Source organism: Bufo bufo, chromosome 6, assembly GCF_905171765.1.
Source record: "Bufo bufo chromosome 6, aBufBuf1.1, whole genome shotgun sequence".
NCBI lineage: Eukaryota > Metazoa > Chordata > Amphibia > Anura > Bufonidae > Bufo > Bufo bufo.
In genome coordinates this window covers 164,252,389-164,264,977 of record NC_053394.1, presented here as the reverse complement: position 1 = coordinate 164,264,977, position 12,589 = coordinate 164,252,389, and the positions used below count along the sequence as shown (strand labels likewise).

At 42.1% G+C, this 12,589-nt stretch overlaps 1 protein-coding gene across 1 annotated transcript; it reads right to left on the bottom strand.

The window, feature by feature from the left end:
* Positions 1-9,941: 9,941 nt before the first annotated feature.
* Positions 9,942-11,741, bottom strand: LOC121005593 (general transcription factor II-I repeat domain-containing protein 2-like). The gene has a single exon (XM_040438372.1). It carries the CDS (start codon positions 11,739-11,741, stop codon positions 9,942-9,944), a length of 1,800 nt encoding a protein of 599 aa, XP_040294306.1.
* Positions 11,742-12,589: the final 848 nt, after the last annotated feature.

Sequence of the window (12,589 nt, the reverse complement as noted above, 5' to 3'; positions counted from 1 at the left end):
GGTCAAATAATTATTTCCCCCACTGTATATATTTATATATATATATATATATATATGTATATATATATACACTATTTGACAGATATATACAGATATTTATATATGTGTCATATATAAGCATCTGTATATTTATTGAGTAGGGCTTATTATTCATATTCGTTGGTGGTATTGTGTTAATAATTGTACTTTTGATAAAAATCATTTATTGTTTTTTATTCCCATTTCATTGGTGGTTTTTGTGGCAGCATGCTTATTACATACATGCTTACCTGATTCGAGCATCCAGCGACGTCATCCAGACTCTCCGCCTCCTTCCAGCGATGCCGGCGTCTTCTCTTCCGGGTGTATGCGATGACGTCATCGACGCAGGCGCATTGAGGATGGAGCGGTCGAGCGAGCGGCCGCCTCTCAGTGCGCCTGCGCCGATTGAAGACAGGTACGGCGCAGGCGCGAGATTTCAAATTCTAACAGCGCCAGCAGAGAACGATTCCCTTCCCTGGCCCTGTCAATCAGAATGCAGAGGGGGCGTCATTACGATCGGAGGATGCGGCTGCTACCAGCAAGTAGCCGCCCTACTTGCTGGTAGCAAGGTAATTAGCATATTTAAAAAATCGATTTTTAGCAAATTCTACTGAACGAAAATCATTAATTAGCTTATGTAACATAGTAACATAGTAACATAGTACATAAGGCCGAAAAAAGACATTTGTCCATCCAGTTCGGCCTGTTATCCTGCAAGTATGCCGAGATCGCACTATAGGGATTAATAGTAAAGAGAAAAAAAAAAAAACGGTTTAATGGGGTGACAGAAGCCCTTTAGTGCAGTTCTGAAGGCAAAAGGGGGTCCAACACCGTATTAGTATGGTGTTCCTAATAATTCTTTAAGGGAGTGTATATCCTGTGCATAATATTAAACTGAACAACTATGTGGTTAAAACTAAAAGAAACCAAACCCATATTCTTCAATACACATTCCCAAGCCTCAGAAGATAGGTTAGGGTAAGTGAGTCTCCAGGACTTTTGTCCAGGCGAAACACAATCCAAAAAACGTGCCCTAATTAAGTGTTTGTAACAATAAGCTATCTTAGCCTTAACGTAATTCTTTTTCCTTATTAGGCTGTGCAAAAAACTTGACGTGTCTATACTTAGTAAAGTTCTATCCACGATACTACAAAGTGCCAATCGTAACTGAAAGTATCTAAACCAAACTATTTCTCCTGTGTTTTCCTTCTGCACGATCTCCTCAAGAGAGAGGATCCGACCATCACCAACTACTTGTGCTATGTAGTGAATATTCTTAGACCTCCAGTACTGCTGGCAATCAAGGTCCCCCAGCACTGGAAGTCTTTGATTTTGCCATAGCGGAGTGCAAACCAGTGAGGATGTGATAGAAAGCCAGCTCCTGATCAATTTCCAGGCCCTGGTGACAAGCTTAACGAAGCCTCCAAACTCCTGCCTCCGACTCATTAGGCATCCTGACTCTAATAGAGTAAAGAAGTCAAGAAAACCAAATTGATCCACTAATTTTTTACATAAGGGGCTGGTCTCCCACTCATGAAAAAAACATAGCTGAGACGCAATAAAGTATCCCCTGAAACTCGGAAGGTTCAAAAAGTTCCAGCGGCATTGAAAAATAATCCAGTTTCAGCCTTACCCGCTTTCTTCCCCATAACAAATCATTGATCATCTTCTCTATCAATTAAAAGAATTTGTCCTCTATCCAAACCGGGGAATTTCGGAGAACATAAAGCAGTTGGGGAAGAACTATCATTTTCACCAGGGAGACTCTATCTCCTCTCGAAAGGGTGAACCGATGCCATATTTTAATTTAAGATCTAATCTTCATAATGGCCGGGAGTAAATTAAGTTGAACATAGTCCTGAACATTAGCAGAGACGTTTGTCCCCAAGTACTTCATGGAATCCTCAACCCCCAGGTCCAGAGGTAGATTCTCCACTAATAATTTTTGGACCAATTTACCTCCAGACCCGAGAGCCTGGAGTACAGTTCTACAATCTCCATAATTTTGGCAGGGTAATATTGGTCTGTTGCATAAAAAAAAGAATATCGTCTGCATACAAAGAAATCCGATCATGATCTCCCGCAATCCTAAATCTAAGAACCCCCGAGTCCTGTCTGATTTTTATGGCCAAAGCTTAATAAACTATCTGTATGGTTTTTACCTGTATATTAGACCAGAACTTCATTATTTGGTGCAATTCGGACCTTGAAATATCTATAATCAAATGATTTAGAAGCTAATATTTAAATGGATATTGAAGCGCAAGAGAAAAAATTGTCGCAGGGGCTCCACATACTGTAAAAAAAATAAACACCTTATACACACCTAACCAATCCCCAGCTGCTGCAGTTGTGACAGTCAGTAAATACGGTATGCTTCTGGCAGAGTTAGGCCTCATGCACACAAATGTATTTTCTTTCCGTGTCCGTTCCGTTTTTTTTGTGGACTGTATAAGGAGCCAACCACAAAACATATGACGGCAGCATCTCCAATCCAATAAGGCTTTATTCACACACGGTGCATGAGACAGTACACACAGTCCAGTTACAGCAACGTTTCGGCTACATAGTAGCCTTTATTAAGATAACTTAGAAGTGTAAGATAGGGGTATATAAAACACACACAATCGCTCCTCCTATCCCCCATCTGCCAATGAAATGTCTAATTACAAATAGATAAAAGCTGTGTACAAAATGTTCACCAATACAATCTGTGCAATACTTAAATACCATTATGTATAACCAATCGGTGCACATATATTACCTTAAAAAGGTGGATGCAGCTGGACACCTCATCGTGTCTGTCAAAATGCCTGCTTGGCGTTCAATGGACTCTACTGCGCATACTCAGCGTACAATGTGAATCCCTGTCATTCCGGCCAATCAAGTGTCAAGACCAGTGTCACGCGTCATCCGACACTGTGATGTAGCTGCACCATGTGACCCAGCGTAGATCACATGTCCACATAGACACCGTTCACGCGATATGGCCAGAAATTCTGACTTAGCAGTATCGCCAGAAACTGACGTAGCGGTATTATGTGATCCAACATTGGTCACATGGCTGCAACAACCCCACCCACATGATCTCTCGAAACTTACTTAATCTATGTGCGTCTGTCATTATCATAAAGATCAGACCCTCATCAGAGTTCATTAGATCCACAAAAATGTTAAAATAGCATAAATCTAATTCACAGATTAACTCATCCATAAACGATCCTAGTATATCCATGTACGTATTTATTCATATATATATATATATATATATATACACTGCTCAAAAGAATAAAGGGAACACAAAAATAACACATCCTAGATCTGAGTTAATTAAATATTCTTCTGAAATACTTTGTTCTTTACATAGTTGAATGTGCTGACAACAAAATCACACACAAAAAAAAAAAGGGAAATCAAATTTTTCAACCCATGGAGGTCTGGATTTGGAGTCACCCTCAAAATTAAAGTGAAAAAAACACACTACAGGCTGATCCAACTTTGATGTAATGTCCTTAAAACAAGTCAAAATGAGGCTCAGTAGTGTGTGTGGCCTCCACGTGCCTGTATGACCTCCCTACAACGCCTGTGCATGCTCCTGATGAGGTGGCGGACGGTCTCCTGAGGGATCTCCTCCCAGACCTGGACTAAAGCATCTGCCAACTCCTGAACAGTCTGTGGTGCAACGTGACGTTGGTGGACAGAGCGAGACATGATGTCCCAGATGTGCTCAATTGGATTCAGGTCTGGGGAACGGGCGGGCCAGTCCATAGCATCAATGCCTTCGTCTTGCAGGAACTGCTGACACACTCCAGCCACATGAGGTCTAGCATTGTCTTGCATTAGGAGGAACCCAGGGCCAACCGCACCAGCATATGGTCTCACAAGGGGTCTGAGGATCTCATCTCGGTACCTAATGGCAGTCAGGCTAGGCCCTTCAAAGAAATGCCACCCCACACCATTACTGACCCAATGCCAAACCAGTCATGCTGGAGGATATTGCAGGCAGCAGAACGTTCTCCACGGCGTCGCCAGTGTGAACCTGCTTTCATCTGTGAAGAGCACAGGGCGCCAGTGGCGAATTTGCCAATCTTGGTGTTCTCTGGCAAATGCCAAACGTCCTGCATGGTGTTGGGCTGTAAGCACAACCCCCACCTGTGGACGTCGGGCCCTCATATGACCCTCATGGAGTCTGTTTCTGACCGTTTGAGCAGACACATGCACATTTGTGGCCTGCTGGAGGTCATTTTGCAGGGCTCTGGCAGTGCTCCTCCTGTTCCTCCTTGCACAAAGGCAGAGGTAGCGGTCCTGCTGCTGGGTTGTTGCCCTCCTACGGCCTCCTCCACGTCTCCTGATGTACTGGCCTGTCTCCTGGTAGCGCCTCCATGCTCTGGACACTACGTTGACAGACACAGTAAACCTTCTTGCCACAGCTCGCATTGATGTGCCATCCTGGATAAGCTGCACTACCTGAGCCACTTGTGTGTGTTGTAGACTCCGTCTCATGCTACCACTAGAGTGAAAGCACCGCCAGCATTCAAAAGTGACCAAAACATCAGCCAGGAAGCATAGGAACTGAGAAGTGGTCTGTGGTTACCACCTGCAGAACCACTTCTTTATTGGGGGTGTCTTGCTAATTGCCTATAATTTCCACCTGTTGTCTATCCCATTTGCACAACAGCATGTGAAATTGATTGTCACTCAGTGTTGCTTCCTAAGTGGACAGTTTGATTTCACAGAAGTGTGATTGACTTGGAGTTACATTGTGTTGTTTAAGTGTTCCCTTTATTTTTTTGAGCAGTGTATATATATATCTCGCAATGAAATAAGAGGTTCCAGGTGCATACCAACCTCAGCCTATAAAACACAAAGATACAATATTAGAAAAATAGAAAGGACATATTAAAAACAACTTTAAAAAAATGGACCATAGTCCTACATTCTAATGATCGATATACATCAATTATCTAATATTACTTACATTAAACTCCAAATTCAATCCATATGGTTGTAGTGCTTTCAGTGTAAAAATCCACTGTAGTTCTTTCTTCCTAAGTATTGCCTCCCTATCTCCACCCCATCGTAACATCCCTACTGAATCAATCACCCGGAATCTAGCTAAATATCGTTGGCTTTCTTCTTTTATACTTCCTACATCTGATTTCACCAAGCAATCTCTTAGATTCGATTGTCTCTTATCTGCCATTATGGGTTGTGTCTGAAATTCCTTCAGTTGGGGTTTAATGTAAAATATGCCATTCTTTTTTTTATTATCCTTGCTATTGGGCCACTATAAGTGCCATATGTAGACACAAAAGGGATCCTATCTGTGTCCTTATTTTTAGGGATACCTGTTAAAATAGTTTCCCTTTTTATATGGATCGCCCTTTTTAACGTGTTCTGTGTAGTAATCTCTGTGGATAACCCCTGGCCTTAAACTTTTTGCACATCTCATCAATTCTCAAACCAGATTGTTGTTCATCGGATACTATCCTCCTCACTCAGAGTAATTGACTCCAAGGGAGTGACTCTATCATTCGTTTTGGATGGCAACTATCAAATCTAAGTAGATTGTTTTTATCCTTAGATTTTTGGTATAAATCAGTTCCAATCTGACCATCTTTAGTATAGTCCAACACATCCAAAAACTGCAGCTGTTCACGTGACACTACCTTAGTAAACTGTAGCCCAGGTATCCCTGTATTTAAATGTTGATGGAACTCATCCAGTTCCTCAAGGGTGTTACACTAGATCAAAAAAAGCGCCACCAGCACAGGGCACTCTTTTTAAAGGTTGATTGGTACACTAGCCTGTCCTCCAACTCCGCCATGAAGATGTTAGCGTAGGTAGGGGCCACATTAGACCCCATGGCCGTACCTTGCTTCTGTTGATAGATGACGTCCCCAAAGAGGAACGATATTTAGCTCCATATAAGCTGGGCAACTTTTAGTGTTTAGGTTGCTGTAACTGCAGTAACATGATTAAAGGGAATACCTTTGGACAACTCTATACTTGTCAAGTTTTCAAGATAAATGGTTATTATACCTGTAGATCAAAATATGTGGTGTATATGATCCAGTGCCCATGTAGCTTGATCTACAATGAGGATACCACTATGGAGATTAGAAAGAGAATCAACAAACATAAAAGCACTATTAGGAAGAAAAACATGGATAAACCGGAGGCGAAACATTTTGTAGAGATGGGCCATTCAATCAATCAACTTAGATTCCGGGTGATTGATTCAGTAGAGATAGGGAGGCAATACTTAGGAAGAAAGAACTAAAGTGGATTTTTACTCTGAAAGCACTACAACCATATGGATTGAATTTGGAGTTTAATGTAAGTAGTATTAGATAATTGATGTATATCGATCATTAGAATGTAGGACTATGGTCCATTTTTTTAAAGTTGTTTTTAATATGTCCTTTCTATTTTTCTAATATTGTATCTTTATGTTTTATAGGTTGAGGTTGATATGCACCTGGAACCTCTTATTTCATTGCGATATATATATACAGTACAGACCAAAAGTTTGGACACACCTTCTCATTCAAAGAGTTTTCTTTATTTTCATGACTATGAAAATTGTAGATTCACACTGAAGGCATCAAAACTATGAATTAACACATGTGGAATTATATACATAACAAACAAGTGTGAAACAACTGAAAATATGTCATATTCTAGGTTCTTCAAAGTAGCCACCTTTTGCTTTGATTACTGCTTTGCACACTCTTGGTATTCTCTTGATGAGCTTCAAGAGGTAGTCCCCTGAAATGGTTTTCACTTCACAGGTGTGCCCTGTCAGGGTTAATAAGTGCGAATTCTTGCCTTATAAATGGGGTTGGGACCATCAGTTGCGTTGAGGAGAAGTCAGGTGGATACACAGCTGATAGTCCTACTGAATAGACTGTTAGAATTTATTTGTATTATGGCAAGAAAAAAGCAGCTAAGTAAAGAAAAACGAGTGGCCATCATTACTTTAAGAAATTAAGGTCAGTCAGTCAGCCGAAAAATTGGGAAAACTTTGAAAGTAAGGGCTATTTGACCATGAAGGAGAGTGATGGGGTGCTGCGCCAGATGACCTGGCCTCCACAGTCACTGGACCTGAACCCAATCGAGATGGTTTGGGGTGAGCTGGACCGCAGAGTGAAGGCAAAAGGGCCAACAAGTGCTAAGCATCTCTGGGAACTCCTTCAAGACTGTTGGAAGACCATTTCAGGGGACTACCTCTTGAAGCTCATCAAGAGAATGCCAAGAGTGTGCAAAGCAGTAATCAAAGCAAAAGGCGGCTACTTTGAAGAACCTAGAATATGACACATTTTCAGTTGTTTCACACTTGTTTGTTATGTATATAATTCCACATGTGTTAATTCATAGTTTTGATGCCTTCATAGTCATGAAAATAAAGAAAACTCTTTGAATGAGAAGGTGTGTCCAAACTTTTGGTCTGTACTGTATATATGTACAAAGCTTGACAAAGGCCTCATTGAGTAGGCCGAAATGTTGCTGGGGAATAAAGTTTGGGGTCTTCACCCTGTCACCGAAATCTGGAAGTGCTGCCTCGTTCTTTGGAAAGTACATATCGTGGAGGAGAAGCCGACCTCTGTGAGGAATTGCACCCAGTGCATGCTGTCAGACTGTGCTGCTGCGGTATTTGTATATATATATATATATATATATATATATATATATATATATATAAAAATAAATACGTACATGGATATACTAGGATCGTTTATGGATGAGATAATCATAGATTAAGTAAGTTTTGAGTGATCATGTGGGCGGGGCGTTGCAGCCATGTGACTAATGTGGGATCACATGATACTGCTACGTCAGAGTTTCTGGCGATACTGCTAAGTCAGAATTTCTGGCGATATTGCGCGAACAGTGTCTATGTGGACATGTCATATATGTTGGATCACATGTGTGGACATGTGATCTACGCTGGGTCACATGGTGCAGCTACGTCACAGTGTCGGATGACACGTGACACTGATCTTGACACGTGATTGGCTGGAATGACAGGGATCCACATTGTACACTGAGTATCCGCAGTAGAGTCCATTAAACGCCAAGCAGGCATTTTGACAGACGCGATAAGGTAATTTATGTGCACCGATTGGTTATACATAATGGTATTTAAGTATTGCACAGATTGTATTGGTGAACATTTTGTACACAGCTTTTATCTATTTGTAATTAGACATTTCATTGGCAGATGGGGGATGGGAGGAGCGATTGTGTGTGTTTTATATACCCCTATCTTACACTTCTAAGTTAGCTTGATACAGGCTACTATGTAGCCGAAACGTTGCTGTAACTGGACCGTGTGTACTGTCTCATGCACCGTGTGTGAATAAAGCCTTATTGGATTGGAGATGCTGCCGTCATATCTTTTGTGGTTGATGTCGTTATAACCCCTATAGATCAGAGGAATTGGACTGGCTGATGCATTCCTGATATTCCATATCTAAAGGTATTGTTGTGCTGCTCTACATATACTGTGTGCAGAACCATTCATTTCAATGGGTCCGCAAAAAACCGGAAGTTACTCTGTGTGCATTCCATTTCTATATGTCCGTATTTCCGCTCCGCAAAAAAATAGAACATGTCCTATTATTGTCCGCATTACAGACAAGGATAGTACTGTTGTATTAGGGGCCAGCTGTTCCATTCCGCAAAATACGGAATGCACACGGATGTCATCTGTAGTTTTTGCGGATCCGTTTTTTTGGGGACCGCAAAATACATCCGGTCGTGTGCATGAGGCCTTAGAGGCATTGCCTAGTATGAAAAAAAATTGCTGCGATGCATGCCGGCATATATTGTTTCTCTTAACGATTTTCAAAAGTTGGGAGGTATGGGAAGGTCAAAGAGGGACAATTTTGGTTCACTATGTTAAAGATCCATTTTACCTGCATATCTATAAACTTCAATAGTTTTCTTTTACACAATAGCGCAAAAATTTTCTGAATGTGGAAATTTCCAAAAATCCAAATTGCATCAAATAATGAAATAATATGCAAGGTGGGCTCTTAAATACATAGAAGAACCAGACAAGCATTTTCTGGATCAATATTGTAAACGTGCAAATCTATCCCTCAGATCAAAAAGAGGGACATTTAAGGAGCAAAAAGGGACATAAGAACTAAAGTCAAAAAGAGGGCTGTCCCTCAAAAAGAGGGACACTTGGGAGGTCTGGGTTGTTGATTATTCCCCAACTCCTACAGTCCACAGAGCAGACCCCTGAACAAATACCACAAGGACATCCAGCACTCTCAATATTCTTTGAATATAATTTATTTTAAGACATACGATAATGTAAAATTAGTTGGTACCCTATTTTCAAGCGCCTCACAGAATCCTGAGTGTCGTGTTCTCCCCTTATTTCTAAAACAAATACAGGCCCTAGACCTCATCCCATACTTACCAACATTGAAACTGGTAAATTCATGACATCTAAGCCCTGTCCATGAAACAATCCAAAGCAGTACAAGATCATCCACTTATGAGTGGGACTACCCAGCCAGGAAGTACATTTGTTGGAACTCTCTCTGAAAATTAGGGAAAGTCCCTTCAAATTCGGGATTGTTGGCAACTATGGAACCCCCTAGACCAGGGGTGTCAAACTCAAATACACAGTGGGCCAAAATGTAAAACTTGAACAAAGTCGTGGGCCAGCATTGAACAAATGAACCTTTTAACATGGACCCAAACAAGATTTGCTTTAACATTGAATATGGAACAAGCATATTCATTTATTAAATAAGATTTAAATAATAATAAATAATAATAATTTTTAAAATAAAATAACAATAATAAAATCAATCAACCATTCAAGCCCATGTCTTGGAGTAGCAAGAAAAAGTACATAAAGAAAACATTAATTATTGCTCAGTTTGCTGCACACTGATCTAATCTGATGTGCCCAAGCCAGATACCTGGCATCTCTTCTTGGATGATAGTTCATCAATGTCTGGGCTCAGGCTTTGAGCTGAGGAAATCCTCAGTATCGAGCGAAGGTGTTCATCAGTCAGACGTCTCCTGTGAGATGTTTTGGTCATCTTCATCGAGGAGAAAAGTTGCTCACATAGATAAGTGCTGCCGAACATGGAGAGCATCTGAGCAGCTTGGCATATTGTGTCAGGGATGAACTGTGGAAACTGTGCGGCGCCCACAGCATCATACTTTGACTTCAGCGTGTCATTACACTGGAGTTCAATTAGCTCCATTTGGAGGTTGGTTGGTGCGTTTTCCACATTAACTGCGAAGGGATTACTGAGCAGTTCAAACCTACATTTCTGGACATCAAAGTCGGCAAATCGCCGGCTAAACTCAGCGCCGAGTACACTGAGTTTTTCAGCAAACTGTGCGCATGGGAACAAGTTGGTAAAGAACTGCGTTTTCATGGTTTGGCAGCAGGGAAAATGGCCAAGGTTCCCTTGCAGCATCTGATTCTCCCACAGGCACAGCTTAGTTTTAAAAGCCCTCACTGCAGCGTACATGTCTGTGATGATGCGCCCGCGCCCCTGAAGCTGCAGGTTCAGCGCATCGAGATGGCTCGAGATGTCACACAGAAAGGCCAGCTCACACAGAAACTTTTTCTCCCGAAGCTCTGCTGTGTCCTTCCCTTTGCTTTCCAGAAACTGACATATTTCCTCATGCAGCTCAAAACATCTATTCAGTACTTTTCCTCGGCTTAACCATCTCACCTCTGTGTGATACGGCACGTCTGAATACGCCGAACCACACTCCTCCAGAAAAGACTTAAACTGGCGGTGATTCAGACCTTTGGCTCTTATAAAGTTAACTACTTGTGTTACTGTGGTCATAACATGTTCCATCTTTAGGGCTTTGCCACACAGTGATTCCTGATGTATGATGCAGTGATAAACAGTTAGTTCACCTGCACAGTTCTCTTCCTGCATCTTCTCCCGGACCCTGCCCACCAGTCCACTTGTTTTACCGCACATCGCTGGCGCACCATCTGTCGTTAATCCCACGAGTTTATCCCACGACAGCTTTATTTCAGTTACGCATTTGGAAACCTCCTCAAAGATTTCCTTTCCTGTGGTTGTGCCATGCATTGATTTTAATCCTAATAGCTCCTCCGTAACACACATATTTGAGTCCACTCCACGGATGAAGACTGACAGCTGAGCAGTATCAGATGCGTCGCTGCTCTCATCCACAGCAAGGGAGAATGCAACGAAATCTTTTCCCTTTTCCAAAAGCTGGTCATACAGATTGGTGGCAAGATCACATGTGCGATCAGCTCCTGTGTTTCTGCTCAGGCTCACGTTTGAAAAGGCTTGCTTTTTCTCTGGGCACACAATGTCACAAACTTTCAACATGCACTTTTTCACAAACTCTCCCTCATTAAAGGGCCGGGCTGATTTTGCGATCTCTACTGCTACAATATAACTAGCTTTTACAGCAGCCTCACTTTGTGATGTGGCTTTTTTGAACATATTCTGTTGTGAAACCAAACTTCTTTTCATCTCCTCCACTTTCTGGCTCTTTTGAGTCATGTCCAGGTCCTTGTACTTGTCATGGTGTTTTGTTTCATAGTGTCGTCGAATGTTGTACTCCTTAGTTATAGCCACGTTGACTCCACAAATCAGACAAACAGGTCTGTCTTTTACATATGTAAACAGATATTCTGTCTCCCACCTGTCCAGAAAGTTCCTGTTGTCTGCCTTTCTTTTTGCCATTTTTGGGAAGGGGTTCCACAGTGACAGTTGTAGCTTGAGATCGCTATGACTTCTGTCACACAGGAGAGGGCGTTTCTGGGACCTGTCCTTATTGACGCGCCAAAACATCAGCAAGGCATTATGGGATTTGTAGTATTAGCGATGAATGAATGCGCTGTATAATACCGGCGGGCTAGCTCTAGTAGTCATTTGGTATAGCCTCGCGGGCCAAATATAATTACACTGCGGGCCAAATTTGGCCCGCGGGCCAGAGTTTGACACCCCTGCCCTAGACTAATACAAACACCAGACCAAGCCCCCTAAACATCTATAGACATGAGACCAGACTCCCTAAATAGATACTAACCTCCAAGCAGAGACCCTAAATAAATCCAGTCCCAAAAATACATACCCCAAACCTGACCACCCCCCCAACCAAAACAAGCCCCAGATCAATCCTCACCTAAAGAAATCCAGACATATACCTCCTAAATAAATACAGCCAGCAGGCAAGACTTCCTCAACACATACAGACATAAGATTAGACCTTGGGAAATTGGGCTGTCACTGAACACTCCCAACAAGATTGGTTGACGGGAAACAAAGTTTCCTGGTTCCAAATTTTGAGGAGGAGATGCCCGGTGTGTTAGTGGGCCTGGCAGAGATAGCATTGAGAAATGTGCCATTGCTGTAACCTCGTGGATTCTTAAAGGGGTTATCCAGTATCTACAACAGCCCCCCCCCCCATGTGCCGGGACCCTCTGTGGGAATAAACGTACCCCACTCCCCGAGGCGCTCCTGGTCCCCGCACCGCAGCTGCTGCTTCTCCCTGTACACGGATGAAAACATCCAGTGTCGGTGGGGGAGCA

Coding starts and splice junctions, on each gene's coding strand:
- LOC121005593 (XM_040438372.1), bottom strand. CDS start 11,741: ATGGCAAAAAGAAAGGCAGACAACAGGAACTTTCTGGACAGGTGGGAG.